General features: G+C 33.5%; 2 protein-coding genes across 11 annotated transcripts in view; both read right to left on the bottom strand.

The window, feature by feature from the left end:
* Window positions 1-2484: 2484 nt before the first annotated feature.
* LOC106104547 (brain protein I3) lies at window positions 2485-4817 on the bottom strand. Its single transcript, XM_013284624.1, has 2 exons — window positions 4620-4817; window positions 2485-3634 (listed from the first exon to the last, which is right to left on the bottom strand). Exons 1-2 carry the CDS (start codon window positions 4681-4683, stop codon window positions 3318-3320), a joined length of 381 nt encoding a protein of 126 aa, XP_013140078.1. The 5' UTR covers window positions 4684-4817; the 3' UTR covers window positions 2485-3317.
* Window positions 4818-6423: 1606 nt separating this feature from the next.
* The window catches only part of LOC106104644 (protein N-terminal asparagine amidohydrolase), a 65340-nt gene continuing 44171 nt past the window's right edge, over window positions 6424-27592 (bottom strand). For 6 of the 10 annotated variants that reach the window (XM_013284751.1, XM_013284753.1, XM_013284748.1 and 3 more), the window contains 8 exons: window positions 25844-25897; window positions 17865-17915; window positions 10896-11089; window positions 10665-10730; window positions 9933-10115; window positions 8749-8966; window positions 8166-8327; window positions 6424-7666 (listed from right to left, as the gene is read on the bottom strand). In XM_013284751.1, coding sequence (XP_013140205.1) covers window positions 7541-7666; window positions 8166-8327; window positions 8749-8966; window positions 9933-10115; window positions 10665-10730; window positions 10896-11082 — 942 coding nt within the window. In that variant the 5' untranslated portion in view covers window positions 11083-11089; window positions 17865-17915; window positions 25844-25897 and the 3' untranslated portion in view covers window positions 6424-7540. Of the gene's footprint in view, window positions 7667-8165; window positions 8328-8748; window positions 8967-9932; window positions 10116-10664; window positions 10731-10895; window positions 11090-13466; window positions 13806-17864; window positions 17916-25843; window positions 25898-27592 lie in introns of those variants that run through there. The other 4 variants (XM_013284758.1, XM_013284755.1, XM_013284756.1 and 1 more) reach the window with 2 other exon arrangements.

Genomic DNA, 27592 nt, shown 5'->3' with positions numbered 1-27592 from the left:
ATTTCTCATTTAAGTATTATGTTTGAACTATATAAAAACTATAATTTAATTCAGTTATCCTCCTGCCTCTATTATATCTTGTTAAGAAAAACCGTTTTAAACTTACTTTTTAAATATAATTTCCATTAAACCCCAATGAAAATTTTCTTAAATTGTACAACAAAATTAACTACGCAAAGTCTCAGCTCAGAAGACGGTCGCCGAAGTCTCTAGGGAATTCGAAATTAGTTCAAATAAAATTAATTAAAGCGGTCACTCGATGCAAATTGCCACATTACCATTCCATTTGGGAACTCAATAATTTCAAGCAATTAAACAATGTCTAACGGAGATCGTTTGGAAATGAACTAGGGATATTTAAAATTTATAATTTCAACTTGTATTTCATTTCATGAAGCAAAGTAATACGCACAAATTGGACTCAATCGTATAAGACATTATTACACCCTTTTAACAATCGAAAATTTAGCTTCACTGTTAACAAAAATTCAAGGTAACTACTAGGAACAAAACCTCCAAGCCAAAGCAACAAAAGAGGAAGATTGTCATTGTATCGGTAATAGCCAATGGCGGACCTGTTTTCATTTGTGCATATGAAGACAATAACGTTTTTATAATTCCATATGGATGAAGCTGCACGGATCAGTATTAGATTAATTAAATCATACTAATATTATAAATGCGAAAGTTTAGATGGATGGATGGATGTTTGTTAGTTTATAGCCTAAACGGCTAAACGGATTTCGATGAAATTTGGTATAGATGTAGAGGATAGTCTAGAAGAACACATAGGCTATTCACTTTTGTGTTTTTTAATACCACGCGGAGTCGCGGGCAAAAGCTAGTTCGGTTATAAAGGGAAAAGGTTTGTATTCAAGTGACTCAAAAACTACTGGGCCGATGTAAAAAAAACTTTCACCATTAGAAAGGTGTCTTTTATCTATCTGTTTGTTTTTTTTTTATCTATCTGTTATTTTTTATCTGTTAGTGGCCAGTTTTTTAAATTTTACACGAACGAAGTATTAAATAGGACTCAGCATGTTTAAAGATTTAGAGGATGACAAATGCAGCAGTAAATTCATCATTTTCAAATAATTGCACCACGCTTTATTATGATAGAGTATTTTAAGTGTTTCTTATCTAAATAGTATTCTTAAAACGTGGTCATATAAAATTCGTTATTCGAATGAAAAGGCCATTTAATCCGTACCCTAATTTGTGAGCGGAAAAAAATGAAATCGCTTCGACGTTGCTAGAATTTAAATAATTCTTAAACGAGTTTATAATTTTACTGCTAAATTAAGTGAGCTAGGACCTGGAGTATTACGATGTAATATAGAATGTGCTGTAACATTGAAAACATTTAAAATAAAGAAAACAATTTGATTATTTTACAATAAGTATGATATTTTCGCAATTTTGGCAGATGGTTGTAGAATTTGTGAAATAATAATAGTGATAGACATTATTTTCAAACAATTGCCTATCTATTTATACAGATCATTGTTTGAAATAAATTATTTTATTTAGCATTTATAAAGGTGAATATAAATAAAACAATACGTTGTTTCCCAAACTTTACTTTAAAAATATAATACAAATACAATAATAACTTTTATATATCGCGATAATTACAACTAAATTATAATCAACAATATTCTTACATAGTTAAGAAAGGCATGCCTTGGCCGTTTACAATCAACAATTACACTATATAACATCGATTATGTTGAAACTACACACAGGGGGGGGGAATACACGTGCCAGTAAATTATAGTAGCTGGCATACTAGCACTGCAATGCTAATACACACGCCAGTAAAATGTTCTAGAAATCGTAAGCGATGAGGCATGCCAACTTCCTTAACACCAGTCTTCAAAATGTGTGCAAATTACTGGCATGTGTTTTCCCGCCCTTATGTAAATAAAAACGTGGATACATTTGTACCTTATATGTGTACTAATACACTTATAAAAGCAGCCTTGTACATATAATTGTAACATTCGAATTAAAAAATCAAGAACTTGGAGAAAAAAAATTACTGCCTAAATACAATTTTCTTGAAGGACAAAACGACTGTTACTTATTTTAGTAACAATTTAAAAACACAATCATAGGTTTGCACTGACCTAAACATCTATTGAAAAACATTATTTTTCTGTTTTTACCCGACAATGTGTGAAATAAAATTATGTCTTTGTGAATGTTTCACCCGTGGAAACAATATGATTTAAAACTACTTTCAATATAACCTATATTAATGTCATCAGTAATAATTATTACTTTTCAATGTAATTACATGGCAACTTTTAATGAATTTGGTATACTTCACTCAGTCACAGCAACAATGTGATTATGGCAACACACTATTGTGTCTACAGAACAGATTCCATAATTTTCCTAAAACCTAGGCATTATTATTTTAAATCATAAAATAACTATGATTTCTAATAAAACAATTTGTTTATGATATGTTAAAATATGAAGCATGCATTAAGTTTAAAAATGGCTTCATTTTGAAAATTGTTTACATTTCCAAAAAAAAAATATATTTTCATCACTAAAGCAAACGCCTATTATATGCCAGTTATAGTTCTACAAGCTTATATATAGTCAAACAAAGATATGTGAGCCGTTAAGAGGTGCATTTGAGGTTATGTTTGTCTGAAAATGTGTAAATCCAACACAATAACAGAAATTGACATAAAATGTACCCAGGAAGCTACAGTACGACAATGATTGTGTCAATCATAGTAGATACTAGTTAGCATTCATAATATTTGACCAGAAAAACTTATCGGTCTCTTAGAAAGAGAAAAAAAATCATGTTTTAGCAATAGAAAGTTTGCTATCAACTGTTTGCCACATTTCCTGTGCTAATAATTTATTTCATCTGTTAAAGAAAGGTGCCTAATGTATTTAAAACATAGTTTAGAATAAACTTTTCTTAATAATAAAAATCTGTACTGTATAGTACTTTGTTTTTCAATACAAAACATTGTTTAGATTTTAACTAATATGTTATTGAATTTCTGGAATGTTTGAATAGTTATATATTTTATATATTGCTGTATAGCATACTTATGTCAGCATAGGTATATTTGTAAACCTAATTGATATTACAAGCCTTAATTTTATGTAATATTCAAGCAAAATCACAGACCATAGTATATACAAATGTTTCAATTGCATGTATAGCTCTTTTTATAATTTTTATATATGGATAGTTTTGATATATAAAAATATGAAATTATACTTATTCATGTATGAGAGTTTTCCATACTTAATTCTTTATCTTGATACAAATCCAGTTTTTGTTACCCAAATAGTGCTCCGCAGTTTGAACACCTTCTGTTTTTCATTGCTAAGCAGCATAATATTCCAAGCGGGAAGAAGAGAATAGCACAGAGGATGCCGAGGCATGTGAAGTCATCTTCTAGAATACCAACACGGCATGCTGGACAGGCTCCTACGGTGATTATTGGTGGTGTGATCACAATGTTAGTGGCTCCATAGTTTGGTACAAAGGCTGTAGGTGGAGGTGCAGTGGCATATGGGGTGTAACCAGGAGGAGGAGGTGGATATGCTACTCCTTGCATCCCAACTGGCTGTGGTGCTGGTTGAGGTAGTGGACCTGGAATTTAGTACAAAACATTTTTACTTAACACTATATTTAACTTGCATTATCACAATATAATTGCCTTTAATAAAAATGCCTGTTTCCAAGTATAGACATTGCAAACACAGTAACAACTCTGGTGATAAGATAATATTAATTTCCTGGACAATGTTAATGTTATGTTTACAAAAACAGTGTTATTATTAAAAATTATGAGTGTAATTATTTAAAATGTGTGTATATAGTAAATTTACTGCAAATAAATATTAATTTCTTACTTATTAACAATCTAATTTGAGCATGTGACTCCATCCATGTGGAGTTTAAAAGCCTATGTGTTCTTCCAGACTATCATCTACATCTACACCAAATTTCATCAAATTCTGTTCAGCCGTTTAGGCTACAAACTCTAACAAACATCCATCCATCTAGACTTTTGCATTTATAATATTAGTATGATTACTAAGATTTTTATCACAATCATCTCTATTATTTATTTAGGTAATCTTTGCTATTACACTAATTACAATGTGAAATTTGACTAAATAATAATGTTGAGAATATAATGTAAACTGATTAGCTACACTACGGTGAAATTAAGTCCGTAATGCGTTAATAATAGGATGTACGCTGAGGCATTGTTCCAGATTATAGTGCCTATAATCCAATAAATTTTGTTAGGTTTTCGTTGTTCTAATACGACCTTTTTAATACGCCAAACCATATACTTTAAACATTTTGCTAGGGTCTGTGTCATTAAATAAATAAAAAAGTCTTGGTAGAACCGGATATTTTCCTGTTTATAGATTGCAATGAAATATAATAGTACGAAACATATAATTTAAATAGTAATTATGGTTAAATTGTGTTTAAAGAAGTAATATTTGCGTAATAAAGTATCGAAGTTTCTTCCAACAATCCTTATCAAAGAAATATAATGATGTGAATCATTACCATTATATGCAAGGATGGTGAAACATAATTTGTTTTGCAAACTTACCAGGTGGCATAGTTGCTGAATATGGTGGAGGTTGGTCCGAAATAGTAACATTTGGCTTCTCCATCGTTTCTTCTATAAGTTTCGAAAACCTTTGTCGAGGAATCTTTGTTAAAATCAACAAGGGAATTACAATAAAAAATACCCTATCAACACAACCACAGTCACAAATAAAAATAACACATCAAATTGACAACTGTCAAAGAAAGTATTGCCAGCTATGTCTACATGGATCTCGTAGCATCTTTTTGACATTGACAAGTGGGCGCCTACGAGCGTTTGGGGTTACTAGGGATCATGAAATTCCTTATTTCTTTCGAAAGTTTTCAAGGTTTAAAACAAAACTAAACAATGCAAAAAATAGAAGTGAGTATAATTGAGTACCCGTAGTAAGTGCTTACAATTTAAATTGATGTATCTAAATTGTCAACTTTTTGTTGAGAATTTACAATACCTAGTTATCGTAAGTTAGCATCATATTACTCGGAGCCCCAATGTCACTGAATAAAACTACATGTTAAATCAACAGTCGTAATACAGAACAGAATTTATGGAATTTCAAAATTATAAGAATGGCGACATTCACAAAATATGACATTTTTTCAAGATGACATTGTTAGTTCCCAAATATACCAACTTCCTTCTGGTCCATGTAGATCCATACACTCAAAAAGGTTATCCTTTTTTTTATATTTTAACGTATATTACTTTTAAATAAATATGTTTGGAGATAATTTAGGTTCTAGCTATGTTTAATTTTTAAATTATGGCTCTTTTTAGATTAATCATTGGTGATAATAGTAGATAACAACATAAAATTAACCGTTGTCTTTTTCAAGGAGAAAGACAGAGTATGTGTGTAGAAGATTTCTTGCAGTGGAAATGTGGGCAGAGTTTGTGGTGCAATTTTAACAAGCTATTAATTTGAAATTACAATAGGCAGGTTGATTTTGTGAAAAATTGAAGAAGAAATCCTGTTTTGAGACTTCCTTCTTAAACATTTTTGGTTAATGAAATACTCTGTTTTTTATATTTTTTTCACTAATTTAGTTATAAAATAAGCAACAATGAACCCCACTGCTTGTTATTTTACACTGCTAGGAAATATTATATGGATTTAATCCCCATTTCTACTATCGCCGGACATAATCCAATGTGATTCTTAGATAGAAAATAGTAAAAATATAAAATAAAACAGCAAGTAACTATCGAACTTTCAATATATTCATTATATTTCACAAAACAATAACTATTAACGTGTCATTAACTAATTATAATCTAAGTCACTATTATATTTACAACATAACCTCAATTGGAACTTTTTAAAAAACACATTGAATTTAAACAAAATTAAAATATAACCCCTACAATTGTGTCTAATGCACATGTGTGTCCATTTGAACTAAGTATACACTTGAAGTTAAAAAGTGCCAAAATATACAATGCAAAAACTTAAAATTGTACTTATTTTCAATACATTAAGAAACAACCTAAAAACATATTTGTTCTCGTCTTAACAAAAAGGATATGAATAGAAACGAAAAAAAAATGCATTTAATGTAACTAACAAAAGTAAATAAAACTTGACCATAGTTGCAATAAATATTTGAATCATTTCAACAAATCCAAGTTGTTGTAATTAATAAAATTCATCTAATCAAAGCAAAAAATAAAATAAAAACTATATTTTTAGTTACAACACAAAAATAAATGATTTTCGAATTTATGGAAAACAAAATATTCATACAACAAACGTGTGAAATAAAAAAAAAACTTAAAATGTTAGACTCATATTGACTGTCTTACTAAGGCCTTTAAAAAAACTAAATAAAATAGTTACAGAATTCAGTTTAAAGCAGAGTGTATATCTAGAGAGACTACAAACTGATATCTGGCAACACAGCAATGTTTAAATCAGGTTTGCATAATAACAGTTTCATATAACTAAAATTGAAGTTTTCCTGTAATTAGAATTTAATCACTAACTAAGATATGTCATAAATTGTCATTTAAGCTGCTAATGGCAACACAAAAAAATTAACAACGGTAACGGTTAAAAAAAGCCGTAATCTTAATTTTACATTAGCTAAATGTTTTTTCGCATACTATTTAAATGTTTATGTTTTTAAATGTTTTTTACAATTAGAAATGCAATTATTGAAACTTTAGAAAATTCTGTCATATCAACCAAAATCGATTTGTTATAGTGTTACATTTTTATCTGGTTTGTTACCAAAAATCAACTTAGTCTAGTCATTTTTTAGAGTCTTGTCAATTCTGTGTCTAGTCAAACTAAATTATGACAGCTCGTTAGTGCCCTCTTATTAATAAAAAAACTGTCACAATATATTTCTCTCCAATCCAATAAGGTAGTTTAGAACAATAAAAAAGCACGGCTATAGGTTATGTTAGAAAATGTTTAAAAACCTACATGGATAGAAAATGGCATAAATAGAGGGCTAATGAGCTATCATAATTTAATGTCACTTATGCCACGGGTCCTATAACTTCGTAACCTGTACTTGTGTTGTCATTTTTGTATTTTCTATTATTAAATCGGTTTTATATTTTCTGTCAAAATTGACCGCAAGGTAAATTTGCTCTTTGCAAATTTACCAGAAAAGTGCGCAGTTTTGTTCGGAGTGTGACAGAATGACAGTGTGACAGAGTGACAGTGTCACAAGTCAAACGATCCTATGAAAAGCGCAGTGTTATCGAAACGCGCTGCGTTAGGCAGTCAACGCTATAGTGTGATAGCGCTAAGTGGGTCATTGTGACCAAGTAACATTGTGACCTATGACAACGCGTCAGTGGGTCAACGTAACAGTGTGGAAATTTGACCGTGTGACCGTATGACGCGACAGTGGGACCGTTTGACGTGCGACAGTGTGACCGTGTGACAGCGTGACATTGTGTCGGCGTGGCTAGTAGCGCATGGGCGCCCAGAGGCCGGTCTGGTCGTCGCGGCGGTAGAAGTGCGGCCGGTTGTCGGGGAACACCGTCACTGCGGGGAACGGGTGCGTCTGGATGAACTTCAGCGTCACACGGATCTGGAATTATTTATAAAAACATTTAAAATAAATAAAGACGTTTTATTCTTGTAGTGTATGGTATACAATATATGGAAATATAGTACAATAAATTATTTTTTTAGATTAGAAAGAGACAAACGGTGAAACTTGTTTTTTTTTAATAACAAGAGGGGGCAAACGAGCGAGAACACTGAGGTAGTCAACGACGCCCATGGACTAAACTATTGAACGGATCCCGAAGAAAATTTGACACAGATTTATGGAATAGTCTGGAAGAACACGTAAGCTTCCTTTTGTTATTTTAAAGTTACTAATAAACATAACCTATGTTACTTACTGATAACGTAACTTTTTAATGGTGTAAGAATTTTTGAAATCGATCCAGTAGTTTTTGAGATATTTCAATACATACAAAGATACAACTCTTTCCTCTTTCTAATATTAGTGTAGGGAGCGTTTACTAGTAGATGGCGACATTTAGTTAACTTGATTTGTTTTAATAATGTGTGTTACAGACGTGGTGCACGAAGTGCGGGGGCTCCGCGTTGGGCGTGGTGCTGAGGTGCTTCAGTATGAAGTCGTCAGTCTGCTCCAGCCACAGGTCGGCGCCGCGCAGCGGGTCGTAGTTGAACGGCCCGATACGCAACATGCCCACTCCGTTGTCGTAGATGTCCAAAACCTTAACACCACCAATTATATAAAAACAATGCTAAAACTTGTTTTTGAAACTGACTGTGTTAGCTTCCTATTGGTTTGTCTGCAAGATCGCTTATAGTGACAAGCTTTAACATATCGTATACATGATATGTACATAAATAATCTAAATTAAACAATTCTTTAGTCGCTTCATGAAAAAATTTAAAGATGTATCAAATCAAACCGCACACGGCCATAGTCTATGGTCTAATTACCTACTCCTAATACCTCGTTGGAAATGTTTGTATTTAAGTTGAAGACATATTTGTAGATAATAAATATTATTTATATTAAATATGAATCAAATAAGACCTAACGCTTTATTTGTCAATCTAGGATACAGTCTGTTCTGATATAGTCTTGTTAGCCAGCTAATAAATATGGGTGAACAAAGATAAGCTTACCTGTGCAGAGTTAGGTCCTCCAGTGATAGTCCTGGCGGCTCGCAGCGGCAGCTCAGGACCCTTGTCGGGGAAGGTCGCGGGGAAGAGGTCTCCCGCGCGGACGTCAACTCCCACGCCTGTCACCAGAGGCGAGCCCGCGCCTCCGCCCAGCGCGGTGTTCAACTCGCAGCAACAAGCCATCGTCAGATCAATCTCCTCGGACAAACGGTGGAATGATACTGGAAAATATTATAGTATCATCATCACCAGCTCACTATATGTCCCTACGAAGGAGCTCGAAGCCTAACCCACGTTAGGGGTGATTAGGCCAGCAAACCACGCTAGCCAAGCGCTGGTTGGCTTCACACATAACTTTGAATTTATTTCCCGATATGCGTAGACATTTTGATGTTTTCCTGCACCGTAAGAATTTCGGGAAAATTATACACATATGTAATTCGAAAATGACATTGGTACATGGCAAGATTCGATCACAAGACCTGTAGATTACAAGTCAAGTGCTCAAACCCCTGAGCGTCCGAGGCTCTTATACGCGAATATTAATGAAAAACTGGTCAAATATTTAAGAAAATCAGCAACAGTCGTGATATTCGTGTGAGTTTCATCATTTTTAATTGTTAACGAGCCGCTTAGGTCAGTTCATTTCAGTGTGCACGCCCACGCGTCAATTGTTGCGCCGTTGATAATGCCCATTTAACAGCCGACCTCTGATTCATAACACTTTCAAATGTGATCTGGTTTGTGACAGATGTGCACAAGGAATTGGGATATATTATGCGCACCTTAGATGTGCTTAAAAGTGTAAAATTTAAATTATTATTTTATCTGACATATGATGACTATGCAGATTTGTCACTATTACTTTATTGCTTTATTTTCCCTCTCTTTTATTGCCTTCCAAACCATCTTTTTTTCTTTGGCTTTCTACTACAAAATCATCGTATACGATTATCACCTCATATAGCATCAAACCCTTCGATGAGAATGTATAGTCGCAATAATCCGCGGTGGTCCAATTACAAAAAAAATGCCATGTTTCTTGTTGAAATAACTTAAAAACTGCTAGAGCGATTTTAAAAATTCTTTCACCATTAAAAACGTAATTTATCTGTGTTAATATATTTCATTATTTTTTAATTCTAGGCGGATGAAGCCCTTAGTGGGATATATATAGGTATACTTACACATGATATTAGCGAAGAGTTCATCAGAGTATCTATGTGGGTCGGTGAAGCCGCCGACGAGCTGGAGCTCGAGCCGACCCTCGGGGTAGCCGGCTGCGAGGTGCAGTGCGCGCGCTACCAGGGCCGCCGCCGCCTCGCCAGTGCCCGACCCGTCCAGATGTGCCAGCGCTACTGCACCAGAACCTAACAAAACACCACTTTGAATTACTAATGTCAGTAGTCTGACAGTGGTAATGCCCGCTTTAACATGTTAGCACTGCAGGGCCGGCACGCCCGGTGTAATACCACGACCACACAGAAGACAGGCGTGAAATGGAAGCAATTCCGTGTTTCGTCTGATGAGTGTGGTGCCGGAGGCCTAATTTAAGTCCCTTTATCTTTACCACCCTTTTCTTAAGAGGAAAGTATGGGAAAGAAAAGTGGATTTAACGGTGGAGGAGACGCATAGGAAGGGGAAATGTCCTCTTTATGCGCGTCTCCTTCTCCGTCAATTAAGGGTAGGCAACGCATCTGCTATTGCGGATGTTTATGGGCAGCGGTCGCTTTCCATTTCGGTGGATTCAGGCCGCTTGTTCGTTTGCCACCTTGTATTATAAAAAAAAAATAGTATGTAACGACTTAGAGAAGTTCGATAAAAACGTTTTGAATGTTAATTTTCCATTTGCAACAACAATATTGATTATATTACTTTTATGTGAAAACTTAAAATATAATCTGTATTGCAATACTCACCTGAATGTCTCACGACTACTATAATACATGATGTAGCGTCGTCAGAGCCTATGATACTGACGTTTTCTGAAAAAAAAAAGCATTTAATTAGTGCAATAAGGAAGAGATAAGTTTGCAAAGTTTCATGTTACTTTTTTACTGCAATTTTTGCACGCATAATTTATGACTAGATCTATTTTACTCTCCAAACTACAATAGATAGCTAAATACATATGACATGCGTGTACTCACTGTCATGTGGCACAGCCGAAGCAAGTTCCCTCTGGGCTACATATAGCAGTCCTTGCGGGCCGACCACCCTGGGCGCTGCGGCTAGAAGCTGGGCGGCCGCATCCCTATAGCCAGGGTGCGCGGCTAACAGCGCCCGCACCGAAGTCGGGCACTCGTCAGCCAGCACGCCATTCAGCACCACCACCATGCTATCTCTGAAAACAATAACAATCAATCACCTATCTTTTTATATCTTCTACAAATTCTGATACAAAAATTAAGATAATAATATGGTACCTAATTACATAAGAGAAAAAAAATGCCCTTTGCTTGGTAACCAGTATAAGACCTTTGCAATTTCTACCATAACCCATGCTTATTTGTAGTTCAAGTATGTAAGAACGTTGTAAGTTAACCAATGGTGTTTGAGACTGTGTCGATAATACGAAACAAATAGAACGGTTTCTTCAAAATTGATTAATGTAATTCAATTTGGTCACATAGTCAAACAAGTACAATCTCAACTGTTCCAATACATCTGTGGTATGAAAAAGAACATATTTTAAAGTAGCTACTGTCACTGAACATTGTATAACCGAGGTTCAAATAACAATTCTAGGACGGACAAAAGACAGACAATCGGGGGCTCAGTCAATTGTGTTTTAATATATTCGGCTCGGCTGGAGGTTAGCGCAGGTGAGGTACGTTTCCATTCCACGTTGCATTTGCATACGGCAAAGCTACTCACAAACAAGTGACGGTGAAGCGAAAAACATTCGAAAAGCAACAAAAATGGTGTGGAATATTTTTGAATTCGTTTAAAATTTAAAAAGGATGCCCACAACGAACTATACAAAGTATGGATAAATTTTAATTATTTTAGAAACATCCTGGATTAAAAAAAAAAACATTGAATGACTTGAAACATTGGTACATTCACGTCATAACTTACATTATTATTATAAATTACAAGTTAAATAATCATGCAATGTAATGTAATAAGTAATTTAATAGTGTTAAAACCAAAACAAGACGTTTGCTGATAATACAAAAAAAACTTATAAACTCATGTTATGAATTAAAATTGTGATAAGAAAAGAATTTGTAACGCACCATTGATAAGAGAGCTATTTTAAACCTCGAGCTTACAAGAATTGCTTGCTTCTGAGGGATGGAATCCAATTACATCTAAAATGATTTAATTTTAGAAACTTCTGGGCACAACGTAACAGTACCTATACTTGTCTAACATTTGTCACTATTATTTGGATAGCACCTAAACCATATAAAGAGGAATTTGTATTATTGAATTGTATATTATGAAATAACTCAAAAACAACTGGGCTGCTTTTAAAAATTCTAACACCATTCAAAAGCTACATTTTCTCTGAGTAACATAGACTTATTTTTTTTTATAATATCATAGGAACTTAGTAGTGAGAAACATATAGTAGATTATGCAGAACTTACATAAATCCATTTTAAGACGATTTTCCGTCATCAAAGAAAAACATATCACAAGCGATTCATCGACATAAAATGTTTTGTAATAAGCACGTGGGAACAATCGTTACAAATCCTTAAACAAACGAGTGATGATAAATGACTTCACCTGCTAAGAAATTGAGACGCATCAATACAATCGAATCCAGTCGTCAAAAAATCGATAAAAGAATCATTCGTTTAACTTATACAAATGTTCAGTTCCGTAACAATAGTCTAATTATGTTTAACGAATAATAATCGGTACCCATCAATCACAATCGAAAAGCAATCGTTATAACGTTCAAGTGTATGATTCCACGCTTAACTTTCTCATAGAAAATATCTCTATTTCACTATACTAACCAATCGAATATAGTTTTAGACGTGTAAATGTGTGAGACGGAAGATCGAACATTGGGTAAAAATGTTCAAAAAGCTTATACTCGTACATTAACTTGCATTCAAAAGGGTAATTGTAATTTTTTTTTACTATAGAACTTTTATAAATACCGACTCATTTTGTTCAAATTATTACAAACTAGCCGTTGCTCGCGACTTCATCCGCGTGATATTATTAAACAACATAAAATAAGACCTGTGCTACTCACAGATAAATTACCTATCTAACGGTGACAGAATTTTTAATATCGGCCTATTAGTTTTTGAGTTACAGTAGAACCTCGATAACTCAAACCTCTGTAACTTAAAAAACCTCTATAACTTTAAAAAAATAATATGTTCCCTTCCTATCAGAGCCCAAAAGCTCTATGACAGAGACTCTTGATAACTTAAAATGTTTTGTGTTTTATTATTGTTATATTTTGTGCGAGGCGCGACGCGACCGCGATACAACATCTTTAACCCTCGCCCTGAAGAAGGACCCCCCGCAGGGTCTGAAACTGGTCGGTGCCGTCACCGGAAAAAAGTATGACGTGAGTAACCCGTTATATAATTAATTATAAATTGTCTCACGAAAGTTAAAATAATTTAATTTTGTGTTTCCCTTCGACTTTAACTTATCAAGATTCTACTGTATTTCAATACATACTCAAATACAATCCTTTCCTCTTTATAATATTAATATAAATTAGTTAACAGTCGAATTACCTGTTATCACAATCCCGTTAAAAAACTCACTAAATTATCAACACTACAAAAATCACAAACACCAACGTACTGGCATAACAAAAGAAAACCTTTTTACAAATAAAACACTGGTCAATATTTTTTAAAATTAAGAGTAAAAAAGATAGAAACAGTTGCACTGTCCCCGCGCGAGTTTCAACTACAGTAGAATAGAGGTTATCGCAGCGACATGAGCACAACGAATGCTCCGCTCAACCAGCTTGTTATTGTTATGATAATGCTTATTATGTTGGAAATAGCGCGCCGATAGTGTCCGTATCTCGCAATAAGCAATTAAGAAATATACCATCGACTCCTTTTATCGCGTGTAATAACAAACGAGCGAACTCGCTTGCGAATGTCTCGATAATAAACATACATATCAGCCCGTTTCCTCGAAACGTTTTAATGAGCCGAGTTATCATCGATGTGTGAATCGAATGAGCTTTAATATTTAACCTAAATACACACTTATGATCAACGTTAGTAACTATACACATTTAATTACACTTACCTAAATATCACTCGAAGATATCTTTATGTTTGAAGTTAAAAATGATTTTCAATTAAAGATTTAATTAAGCACATAATCCGTTGTAGCGAGAGAGGGAGAGAAAGAGAGAGAAAACATTTAGAAAAATCCGTACGTCACTAATATAACAAGATCAAAGACGACTGATCCCGGACTTAATAATCATTGTTAATTGGACAAGGCACGCGCGCGCCGCTTGCACCAAGTCACAGCTGTCCCTTTAACAATGTGAAGTTACAAAGATTTTTTATATTAAGCAACGAAAAAACGGGAAGTTAAATAGCAAAACATATTTTAATGACTGACATTATAATCATCTATTCTCTGTACTAGGTTTCGCCCGCGACTCCGTCCGCGTGGAAATAAAACAAAAGTAAGTAGTCTATGTGTTCTTCCAGAACATCCTATACATCTATACCAAATTTTATAGAGATCCGTTTATCAATTTAAACTTTCACATTCATAATATTAAGGGCCTGCCCGACTACTGGCTGATAAAGGCTTAGATAGCTTAAAAATGAGTACACTGTAATAAGGGAACAAAATCCAATATTTCTATGACACATTTTACACGTTTGATTATTAAACAATTTACAATTTGAAGGGACAGGCCCTTAGTGTAATTTTTTAGATATGCATTTTCAAAAAAATATTCTTTACTTTCAGAATCAACACAAACTAAAATTTAATCACATCATTCTAGTTTAGATTCGTTTAGTACCAATTTTAACTAAATTAATTCTTTGGTTTTCCCTTTGCGGATTTAGTTCTATTCATGTTTAAAATTATTATCTAAATTAACATCCGATTGACATTATAATGTAACAAAACATAGTAAAAAAAATACAAAATTCCACTAAGAGAACCGGAACGGGATTCCCAGAACATCAATTTTAAATAATGACACAAGTCGGTGTAAATAATTTCAGTGTGGCAGTTAGGACGTAAAAACAGCATAAAATTATAGCGGAGCAATAAACTGTGTCTTTGTACAATATAACGGCATTAAGATACACTTGTATTAGTTCTATCTATTATGATTTTTTAACGCCGTGGTCCAGAAATATGTTGTTTATTAATAGTTCCTCCACCTAGAAATAACTCAAAAACTACAAGGGCAATTTTAAAAATTCTTTCACCATTAAAAAGCTAAGTTACCAGTGGAATGCTTTTTATCATTTTTTTATTTCACGCGGACGAAGTCGCGTACAATAGCTAGTATAACGTAAAATACATATTCGTTAAATAATAATCTTTTATTGTTCTCGTCAATGTTGATACTTTGTGTTAATTTTAACACAAGCATATTTTAGAGAGTAGTCTTTTGTAAAAGCCGCGACTAGATTTTCTACTTCATAAAACTATTTAATAACTAACTTAGACGTCTTTTAGAAAAAAACAATGTGTACCGAGTTAACAACAGATATGCAATAAAGCTAGTACGTGAAGTTATTCCACCATTACTGCTTACTAAGTTACGCCGTTTCATAGTTCAACTTAAACTTCGGACAGTTTAAAGTTCATATTTTTTTAAGTACTTCTGAATTGGTCTCTTTTAAGAAAACGTTTATTATAGTCTAGACAACTACTACATATAAATATAGAACCGCACTATCTCGAAGATTAGAGAGATATCAAATTATATCCAATGGTCAAAAAATGATAATTTCGACCACATAAGGGGGCGTCCATAAATAACGTGAGGTGTTTAAGGGCTCGATCAAGTCACATCTAATCTTACGTTGGAGAGAGGGGGTTCTCGGCAAATATCACGCAATTTTTTTTTCTGATTGAAACAAAAAAAAATATAAAAACCCCTCACGTAATTTATGGACGCCCCCTAACCGTTTATGGTATATCAAGTGGCATCATGGTCAAACGTTCCTAGTATTTCCTTAATAAAAAGTCAGGATCTACTTTCTAAATGGTAGTTATAAGTATAAAAATTACGATCTTTACGTCACTACACCTATCGGAAAATAATTGCACTAAAGACAGTACAAATCCGACAATCATTCGAATGTTCCAGAAACATAAAAGTTCAAAGGTATATACATTGGGCTACTGCAACAAGGCGGTACTTAGCTCTACTGCCAACGAGGTAACACTAAAATGGAATGAATTCGTGACCCCGTCGGTCGCAGGCTTGCCCATTACACTCTGAACACTATAGGCTTATTAACGAGCGCTAGACAATGACGTTAATGCTATTAAGAGTGGCCGCAATCAACCGACCGCCTATAAATGCCTGCACTTTGTCCGTTGCCAGACAATTTACTGTCCATTACGTTCATTGTACTGGATAATCTAATACCAAGGAATTAATTTACGTATGAAATTGCTATGGGCTTATAATTGTAATGTTCATATGAATGTAGATATGTTTCGGTTTAGTAACTGTATTTTGAACTATTCAATGACAAAGGTGAAATTTTAATAAATACAAAAAAACAAAACTCTTTGATACTCGACCATACCAATGCATACTAAAACACTCACAGACGACATATCTTTCATAGCTTAAATGTTATTCCCACGGCATATTAATGACTAAGCAAAAGTTTAGCGGATACGGTCCTTTTATGCGCCGTCGCCCATTACCCGATTCATTTGCGGCAAGACAAACGTTGTATTGGGGGCGAGCACAAATTTCGCCGATACCGATCGTTCCATCGTACTAAGACAATGGTTATCCCGATAGACGGCAGATAGCGCCCCGGCCTGATGGATGCCGCACGTTTGCCAGATATAATCTTATTCGTGACGTTAAACTCGTGTGCACCAATTATTATTCAATATCTCGATATTCAGCTTTATTAGATCAAATAATATTGGGGTACAGGATGTTTCAATAGCTGAGGTTCAGGTCAAGTGACAATCGAATTTGACACGACTTTAATTGAATAATGGTTTTATTACACGATGACATTGATGAAATCATTCTTGACGCTATCGGCCCAATACTGAAATGATATTAAATAGTAAGGTGCTCTTAGTACTAATTATTTGGCCGCATAGCACATAATATAACATGCTGTATATTACTAAGTGCTTTAAAATGAGGAAGGATACAATTGCAATGCGCACGTTTTGTGAACAATTTTCCACAAACTGTAAGGAAATAGGACAGATGATAGAGTCGATGTCAACCACCGTTACAAAAGAAGCCGGTCATAGTGTTGGCAAAGAGGCGAGTAACTATAGACATAAGTAGTAATTATGAAAACAGTAGTCGACATTAAAATTAAATACAAAGATACATGAGTAATTTGTATCTACTTACTTTTACATTAGCAAGAGAATTTTACATTTTTTTCCTTCAATAAAGTGGGTTAGGAACAGATACTTGTGCAAATGTTTCTGCAGTTGAAACAAGCTGTATTATCAACCACAACAGTTAAAGTCGATAAAATCATAGAGTAGATATCTAAAATATAGGTCGAGTAATGCATATATTTCCTGCATGATATCTTATCTATACCATATCGTAAATAGGATAATTAATAAAATGAACGCAGTCGTAAATCACAAGTTTGTCAGTAGTGTATCAATGATCTATACAAGTTAAGTTAATTTCACACGAGGGCAGCACAGAGTATAACAATAGAACAGAACAGTATTTTTCAAACCCACGACAGACTTTACTGTTTTGACACGTCACTTTGTCTTCGTGGGAATATGTTTATTGCGAAAAAAAGTAATTTTAACAACGAAAGAGATCTGTCAAACTATAGCAGTACTGTATTGTAACTGCTCTACCTAAATTTTCGATCTTCGTGTGTTACAAATGAACGCAATTTCAATTATGGAAGATTTATCAAGTGGGTTATTATTGTTTGTCGACTTACGTTTAGTGGGTGGAGCTCTTGATGTGATGATCATTCAGGTCGCGTTGCCACCTGAGATAAAAAATGTTCACATTATTAATGCGATAATAATGATTATTACTTTGAAGGTTAACGGTTTATATATACTGTTACATATTGGATCCTGGTTTACATTAGTACTTGAAATCATTGAGATCTCTGCATTAGGTGTACAGAGAGACTACGAAAGATAAGTGCAAAAAAAAACATAGACAGGCACTTTTTTGCTTTTAAATCATCCTATAGCTTTAATAGATGGTGATGGTGAATTTATTTCTACAATATTTTTCTTATAAATGTTTAATTCCTAGACAATTCCCTTTAAATTCAGATCAGATATCGAGAGATTATTCTTATTTGATTTGTAAAGAAGTCGATAAACAGAGGCGTAAAAATGTCGTACGTTTTGCCACGCGTCGTCAGAGATGTGAAGATTGCGAATCTAAATTTATCTCGAAAGATTTTGCACGACCGGCCGGGACGCCGAGACGCCGAGAGATGGCGACGCACGACGGAAATTAAAATAATACAACTCTGAATTATGAGGCATGCCCACAAACTACCGCGAATATAGGTAATGTTACAAAGATTAGGTAAAGTCCTCATTGGGGTTCCGTAAAAGTTTTCGTTGAACTAGTAAACTTAACTTGCATAAGTAGATAAACAATAACAGATTTTAATGTACCATGTATTGTCGATTGTTTCGTAGATGTATACTTTGTAATAGTGATATATTATACAAACCCATATTATTAATAGTGATTACAGTATTTGGCCAGAATATTTTGCTTTAAAACAGCACATTCGTCAATTCATAAATCTTACTAATCTTACTTCTTACTAATATTATAAATGCGAAAGTTTAGATGGATGGATGGATGGATGGATGGATGTTTGTTAGAGTTTGTAGTCTAAACGGCTGAACGGATATCGATGAAATTTGGCATAGACGTAGAGTATGGTCTGGAAAAACACATAGGCTACTTAGTTTTGTTTTTTTTTTAATTCCACGCGGACGGAGCCGCGGGCGAAAGCTAGTAGAATATAATATAGAACATTCCTCATACCTAAGGTTTTATTGACAATTCTTAAAAAGTTTAAGAACCACATCTACAAAAGCGTAATACCGCGGTATCAGCGGTATCGGTGCCCAAGCGATCCGCTCAGATAGTCTACGATCGAACCGATATGGTTTTGTTCGTGATTTATTTTGGACCGCTGCCATATAAGTGTACTTGTATACCACAACAATGGTTCGCGGCTTTAGATTTACGGAGCTCGATTTTATAGATAAAAGTAAGGTGGATCCGAGGAAATGTACACCCAGCCTTACATGACATTAGCTGAGTGAACTCACGAATCGATGTAATACGATACTTAGATTTCAATAATTTATCTTAATTGCACAAGTGTACACTTGGTGAAGGTATTAAAAGGTCGTATTAAAGTTTATTATAAGCTTGAAATATAACGTTGTTTTCGAGGTTTGTTTATCCGGTTTTAAAGCTTATTCGGTACAAATTACTATTACATTTATAGAACCTTATTTTATCATAGTTTAGAAATAGTAAACTTTGCTAAAAATCGTACATTTTCTATTGTAATATAAATCTGCAACTCTATATCTTCATTACTGAAGACATGAAGAAAACGGTGCTAAGATAGAAATCCTAAAATTACGACGCTTGCGTTTTTTTCTCTTAGATATGCGACAATCGCGTTCCACGATCGGTACAAATTACTTTAATTGTGGTAACCCTAGGAAAGTGGGATTTAATCACAAGAGTTGAGCGTGTGACATCTCAATGAGATAGCGATTAGCAAATTTCAACAAAATAACACGCTATTATTGATGTCTTAATGACGAATGATGATGATTTAATGAGTTATTATTATTATTATAATCTCCATATATCTTTATTTCTTATTTTCTATATAATGTATTTTACAAGAATATAAAAATAAAATAAAATATGTTATATAAAAAATAGAGCACCACCGACTGCGGAATCCGATGACTCAAGTAACCAGTGGTCAGGGCTGCAGAGACAGGAACCTCCTCACTACGCGTGCGGTTTCTAAAATAACCGTCTTTTGAATCACTGAATTGAATTAAATTATTATTAATATTACTATTGAAATAATCACGTAATTTGTTACAATATGAATTTCTAAGAATATAACTTCCTTCTTCATACAAAATAAATTATAACACAGAGTCTCGCTTAGTGACCACTTAAGCGGTGTCTTTGTATTAAAATGTGCAATTTAATTTGTTATTAACACTGTGTCAATTAACATTATTTCTCTTCCTTTAACTATGGGTGCACTTTAATAATTACGAATTACAAAAAATCTTGCAAGATGGTTGAGAAAAAATGAGTTCTACGCTAATACAAATTAAGATTATATTCGATCTTCATTCAAGGGTATCACAATCTATTCATAACAAACACTAAAACATCCATCAATCACCGAGTGACGGATAATGATATGCAGATCGTACGCTACAATGTAACATTTCGATGTATTAAGTTCCTCATATGACATCAACTCTATCTATACGATATGCTCAGGATATAATCAAAAATATCTATTACTAGTTGTTGCTCACAACTTCACACGCGTGAAATTAAAAAAATAATAAAAGAACATAGTCTATGTTACTCATTGATATAGCTTTTAATAGTGAAAGAATTTTTAATTTCGGCTTCGTAGTTTTTTAGTTATTTCAAATACATACATAAATACAAATCTTTCCTCTTTATAATATTAGTAAAGATTTAAAAGGTATACGTACAACTAAATGTCAAAAACTACTACTATATTTGAATCGGAAGTGTAAACTTACAAAGTACACAGTTGGTTGACACAAAGATACTATAAATGTAAACCGACAGATAAAAGTAAAATCAAATCATACAGCATTAAATAATCACACAAGATTATAAACTACAATAAAATTATTACATACTGGAGTGTTACGCTGGCGCTTGCTAGCCAACTATGCGGGACGCCGGTGCCAAAACTGTAACGTTCGAGTTAATTGGCTCCTAATGTTATTGAGTCATTCGTTACTGTTTAGCGTAGGCGTTGGAGCCATACCGCGGAAAATATCGAATGTACAATCGGGGAAACTGGCGATGTTCTACCTTAAAAGCTACAAACGCTTATAACTGTGACTGTACGAAAAAAAGTTGGTTAGTGACACACTAGTTTCTTTTTATTATTCTTCCTTTGTAACTCACTGCTAACTTATTATTTAATTGTAAAAGACAAGGGCAACAAACATGGCAATTTTTCCTAAAGTGGGACACCGCGGATTTTCGCGACTGTACCGCCGATATCATCAAATATTAAGCTATAAATGTAGCTTTTGTCGCATAAACATTTATACCTCAACTTAATCATTAAAAGGACGTTCACAAATACTCAGTGATATAAATTGCCCTCATCTTATTGACTATAGACGTTTTAATCATATACCAGACATTTTTAAAAGACCTAAGATTGCCTAAACTCTAGCGTCAGAGACCATCATTATTACTAACCTATTTTCTTATCGAATTCATTAAGAATATTAAAATTACCAAAACATATCGATTTATCTTTCACATTCTTGTAATATCTCGAAAATCTTTCACGGGTTTTCTGCACTGAATACATATTAATAAATAACCTGGCAGACGCTACAGTGGCGCCGACAGTTTCACATTTTCATCAATTCTGAATAACTATAATTACATATTGTCTCATAAAATACATATATATTTTTTACGAAAATGATGTATAGATTATATGTGAATTGAATGTTAGCTAGAGGTTATAAAAAGATAGCTCTACTGGATAATATTTAATCATTTAAACTCGAGTGGAAAACAAATACGGTTTATTTGATTTCCTCGAAAAGTCAAGGGTATCGATTTATAAGTCAAATCGGTGACGATATCAGTACGGTAAATAATGAATCATATTTTCTTTTTAATACTGCAGTATTTCATATGTGTAATGAATTCCTATTAAAATTTACAATTGAGATAGAAAAAACTCTGTTTGATATTTATTCCTAGAGAGCAATCTTGTTTGTATTCGTAGGTGGATATGTATAATATCAAACGATATATACAAAATACTCCGTGATCACAGTTGATTCCTGTATTATGAATATAATGTAGCAGTAAAAGTATAAATAATTCAGTAATGTGCATCATTTCTCTGGAGCGGGCAGTTTGCATACTGATCACAGCATGTACACCATGACCAATGTCTATTACCCTGTCTCGTAATACATTGTGATTTACACTTTAAATATAAATTGTAATATGAATATTGAAACGTAGATTGTTATACAATTATATTTATGATTTGAGTTTCTTAATCCCTAAAATCTTGAAATTATAGAAATTGAGGATACTGCAAAATTTATTCCATGCTAGCTTTCGCCCGCGACTCCGTCCGCGTGGAATTAAAAAAACGATAGTGAGTAGCCTATGTATTCTTACAGACTACCCTCTACATCTATACCAAATTTCATCGAAATCCGTTCAGTCGTTTAGGCTACAAACTTTAACAAACATCCATCCATCTAAACTTTCGCATTTATAATATTAGTATGAGGTATGTAGCATGAAGTATGAAGTATGATTGTGCTTGCCTTGTTTTTGAAGAAGCGGCTTTGTTAGCTATTTAGTAGAATTCATTGGATTATCTTTTCCCAGTCAGCCTAATTTAAGTCACTAACTACATCACCCTATTTAAACACAAATGTCGCAATTAACTACTTAAATTTCTCAAAATTTTTTTTAGAAAGTACAGTTAATAAATAAGTCCTATTAAATAGAAATAATATGGTAACAGTGTGGGAAATCATCCGTTTGACTAGCACTGACAGAATTTCATGTTAGCATTATGCGTGCATGTCTGGCCTCGGAAGAGCAATCGCAAATAGAATCTCACAATTTGATACGCCTCTTACAAACCTGCAAGCTCCATTATAATGTAATATTATATTATTTACATTCTCTGCAAAAATTACACGTCTTGTCATGTATTTTATAAAGTAAGAATATTTTAATCACATAATGGAATCAACCAAATATAACTGCAACATTTTCTGTATGACCCTTTTATAAACAGAATCAAAACTCAACTTGTTGAGTTACATTCTGATTATAATCTTCTAATTATGCCATTATTAATTCCAAATGTACATTTAAAATTACAAATTTTTAATATCCGTAATGAGAGCTGGATTTTAAAAAACAAAAACCTTTTGCTCAGATTTTAAAAAGACTAGGGACTAGGGAAAAAGACTAGGGAATACGGATATGATGTCCTTCTTCATAGCCACTAAAGAGAGAGGAAAAGAAAAACATGTAAATATATATATACATTTTTTTTTATTTTACTTGTTAAAACTAATAAATAACAGTTAATTTTGTTTTTGTTTCTGACCAAAATTGAATCACTTTGTGAGGGAAGTCCTTGGCTAATTAAAAACAGGAATGCTAGTTAAGTCGTCAAGGCAACAATGGTTGATGTAATTAACCTTAGTGTGCTATAAAAATATTCTTTTTCTTATTCTTCTTATTAAAATACTATCTGATTGATCGGCAAGTATGGAAGACTGGAAGTAAAAATATTTCAGCAACGATATGTTGAAGACGGGAATTCTAAACATGAATACTACAAGACTGTATATATAGACTCAAAATGAACCAGTAAGTTATGCGTAGATATACATTTGGTGTCGGCGGTCAGTATCGAAACGTATAATTGAGTTTGGCTTGCAGGGGGCGGGTCTGGACATCGGTGGTAGATGGCGCGATAACTGGCAAGGAATCGCGATATAGGATACGAATGAATAACTCGTATTGGAAATATAGCCTTTATAAATTACTGGCTGTTCGCGTGCGGCTTCATCCGCATGAAATTATGAAAATTTTATTTTATTATTTACATTTGTCATATTATCAATAGCAAATGACATGACATGATGACAACCTCGCTTCCTTGATGTTGGCAGCAACTTATGGTCTCTTTCCCACAGGGTTTTTATCAAAAATATTTACCCCCTAAGTTTAATGGCGTTAAAATATATACCCTAAAACGTGACGCAATTGTAGGACTATTTATTAAAATAGGTATTATTCAAAAATATGCTGTAATTGCTGACATCTTAGGCAACAAAGAAGTGTGTGTTTACGCTTTATTATATTAGTATACTTATATTATAGATACTTATAGATCATTAAGGTTTATGTAAAACGGTGAAGAGATAAAGCTATTGGAAAATTATGACAAGGGATGAAAAGGGAATCAGTTTATTTATGTTCTTGCACATGAAGGGAAAACAAGTCCTAGTTTACTGTCTTTCAACGATCTTACATTATCTTTAAACGAAACACAACAGTGTTCATAAATGACACTGAACATTCACGTAATTATTGACATTCATACAATCAATTACATGAATGTTCAATACATAAATCGAAATTGCTGATTTCGTAAGCCGGCTTAATCCTTAGCAGATTACCCTTCCGAGAACTCCAGTCGCTCATTAGCCAGCAATAATTACATCACGAAACATACCAGGAATCGTCGACACCATTCCCCTCTAACATACAACTATGATCATTCGAGTGAATGAGATAGAATGATTCCGATATCGAATCGGACGACTCAGATCGAGATCAGTATGCGGTCGAGATAATAGTATTACAAACGTCTCATTATTTATTGCAATAGTTTGTGAGACATGAGAAATGTTTATTAGCCGTATAATGAACTTAGTTGCACAAACGCAATTTACGTGCGGGATGTAAAAAAACATTACTCGAAATCGAAATATTCCATTAAATTTTGAGCAACATTTTAAAGGTAGATTGATTAAATTAAAATATAACGGTTTAAGTCACTATTATTAAAATAGAAGCGATCGTATAATTAAATGTTAAAACACGCAAGTCACCATCACAATGCAAACTAACTTATAATTGTGTCCGAACGATGTTTCTTACATTAACGAGTCTTAATTACACCGTGGCGAAATCACGTAATGAGGCGTCTCACAATATACACTATGGGGTGTCTTATTAAAGAATTTATAATGAACCTATTATCAATTAATATTAAACTTATACAGACGTACATTAAGAAATAGATGTACTCAAAAAGCTTCACTTGCAAAAATTATAAACAGAGTCATCTTTCAGAAGATCTTTTTACAGCCACACTCAGAATCATTGTTTGGTCCTTGACAAACTTATTGTGGATTTCTTCACAAAGTTGCAGTTCGCGATCGAACTTAGAGACTGTAAATGAAGTCAATTCTGATGGGAGACAACTTAGAATTAGGCTTTCGGCACCTTAATTTAATCCACAACATACTAATATATCATATCATACGTAAATGCGAAAGTTTAGATGAATGGATGTTTTTTAAAGTTTTTAGCCTAAACAATTGCTCTGATTTCGATTAAATTTGGCATAGATGTAGAGCATAGTCTGGAAGAACACATAGGCTACTTGCATTTGTTTTTTTTTTTAATTTCGGGCGGACGGAGTCGCGGGCGATAGTGTAAGATAAGTTCTGTTCGAGCTGCAACTATTTATAGATTTTATATGACAGCTTTAACATATACAGGAACGGATCATGATGCATCTAAACCGTTAAAGACAGAATAAAACCCGTTCAACATGAAACGAGAGCCGATATTTATAGTCAATAAACAGAGGTATTTACACGAGAGGAGCAGGGGCCCACTGCTAGTTTTATGATGTAATTGCAACCACATTAATGCATTTTTTATGTAAAAAGATAAAAGAATTTTCATTATTTTATCGCATAAAAGGTAACAATGTAGAAATGTTTAAAGAAAATAATGTTGTCAAATCGAATAGGTTGAAAGAAGTGACATATGGGACCCAAAAATTATTTACATTTAGGTAAAAGTACTTACATTTATGTCACGTGGTTCACACAAAGTTACCCATGCGGCTTGGATCTGCTGTACCTGAGAATAAATTATGTTTTTAATAATTCAGTCAAGAGAATTTCATTGGTTTGTTATTTAATTAACATGGTAACACAGGTCAGTAAATCTAACAAGTTCCAGCTATACATTCCAGCATAGAAACAGGATCAACAGTCGAGTAATTACTGGATCGGCGACAAAAAGTGTCTATGATCGATTTTTTATGCACGTCCCGAGAGAACGGAAAACGTTGGCGACGTTTCTAGAAGCCATGGAATTCTATAACATTGTCGATTGGATGCGCAACTAAATCCATAAAATCAGTCACTATGCTCAGAGCATTTATAGTCTTCTAAATTATCTTAGTAATATTACAAATGCAAAAGTTTAAATGGATTAGTGGATGTTTGTTAGAGTTTGTCTCCTAACCTACTTATGGTTTGCATGAAATTTGGCATAGATGTAGAGAAAGTCTGTAAAAAACATAGGCTTGTTACTTCTACTTTTACAATTCCATGCGAACTAGAATTCTAGTTATTATAAATTGCATAATAACTTGTTTGAAATCAATAACTTCTAAACCACCTATAGATACCATTAAAGTTTACAAGACAATAAAACAGATAGCTTCAATATACCCCGTGCAATCTTGGCTCTAGCTTAAGGTAGTAAAATCCGTCGTTCGAATATTTCTATATTTCATTATTGCAATAAATGAGATGAGCCGATATCTTCATTACGGGCGGAATCAACACGATAATTACAGCCTCGCCGGACCAACTATGAAATTAATTCCGGACGGGGCTCAGTGAAATAGTGCAACGATATACGTCGTAATATTATTAATGAAGCCAATGCCGACAGCATGCCGTAAAATTCAATATGTGCACCAAAACTGCATGATACGGAAGAAAATAATGATTAATTTTGTAGAAGCTTTCTTAGTACACAAACAAATGCAATTTGCAAACGTTTTTGCAAATTGCACAGCGTTTATATTAAGGACTAGCTGCTCTCGTGCGACTTCATCCGCATGAAATTATGAAAATTTTAATTTATTGTTTACATCCGTCAAATTATCAATTACAAATGTCAAAATGATACATCATGATGACATTCTTGCTTCCTTGATGTTGGCAGCAACTTATGGTCTCTCTCGCACATTAGGGCTTTTATCCAAAATATTTACCCCCAAAGTTTAATGGCGTTAAAATATATAGCCTAAAGAATGACGTAAGTGTAAGGCTTTTTATTAAAAAAAAGAATTATTCAAAAATATGCTGTAATTGCTGACACCTTAGGCAACAAAAAAGTGTGTGTGTTTACGCTTTATTATAATAGTATAGATTGATAAACTTATCTCAAAGAATCAAAAGAAATCAAAATGTTTTTATTTTATTATAAGCATTGATATGATTTATTCGTAAGTAAAATAAAAACGAAATTAGAAAGTCTTATCGGGGCATAGATAAAGAATTATCGGAAAGAGTTTATTTTCGGTGAGTCAAACAGTGTTTTGTTGATAAAATACGTTTCGAGTGTTTACCTTATCTGGCACTCATAAATTATATAAAACCTCCATTATATTTATATACGGCAGTGTGAATTGTAAAAAATCTTCACCGTCTTTTATAGAAATCTTTAATTTATGCTTGCGATGATTTTTTGCATTCACTTCTTAACCCGTGACACCGTCCGCGGAAAATTAAAAAAAACTTAGTTATATTGTAGTTT

The sequence above is a fragment of the Papilio polytes genome, unplaced genomic scaffold (genome assembly GCF_000836215.1).
Source record: "Papilio polytes unplaced genomic scaffold, Ppol_1.0 DF823510.1, whole genome shotgun sequence".
Taxonomy (NCBI): domain Eukaryota; kingdom Metazoa; phylum Arthropoda; class Insecta; order Lepidoptera; family Papilionidae; genus Papilio; species Papilio polytes.
This window is presented reverse-complemented; position numbering and strand designations above follow the sequence as displayed.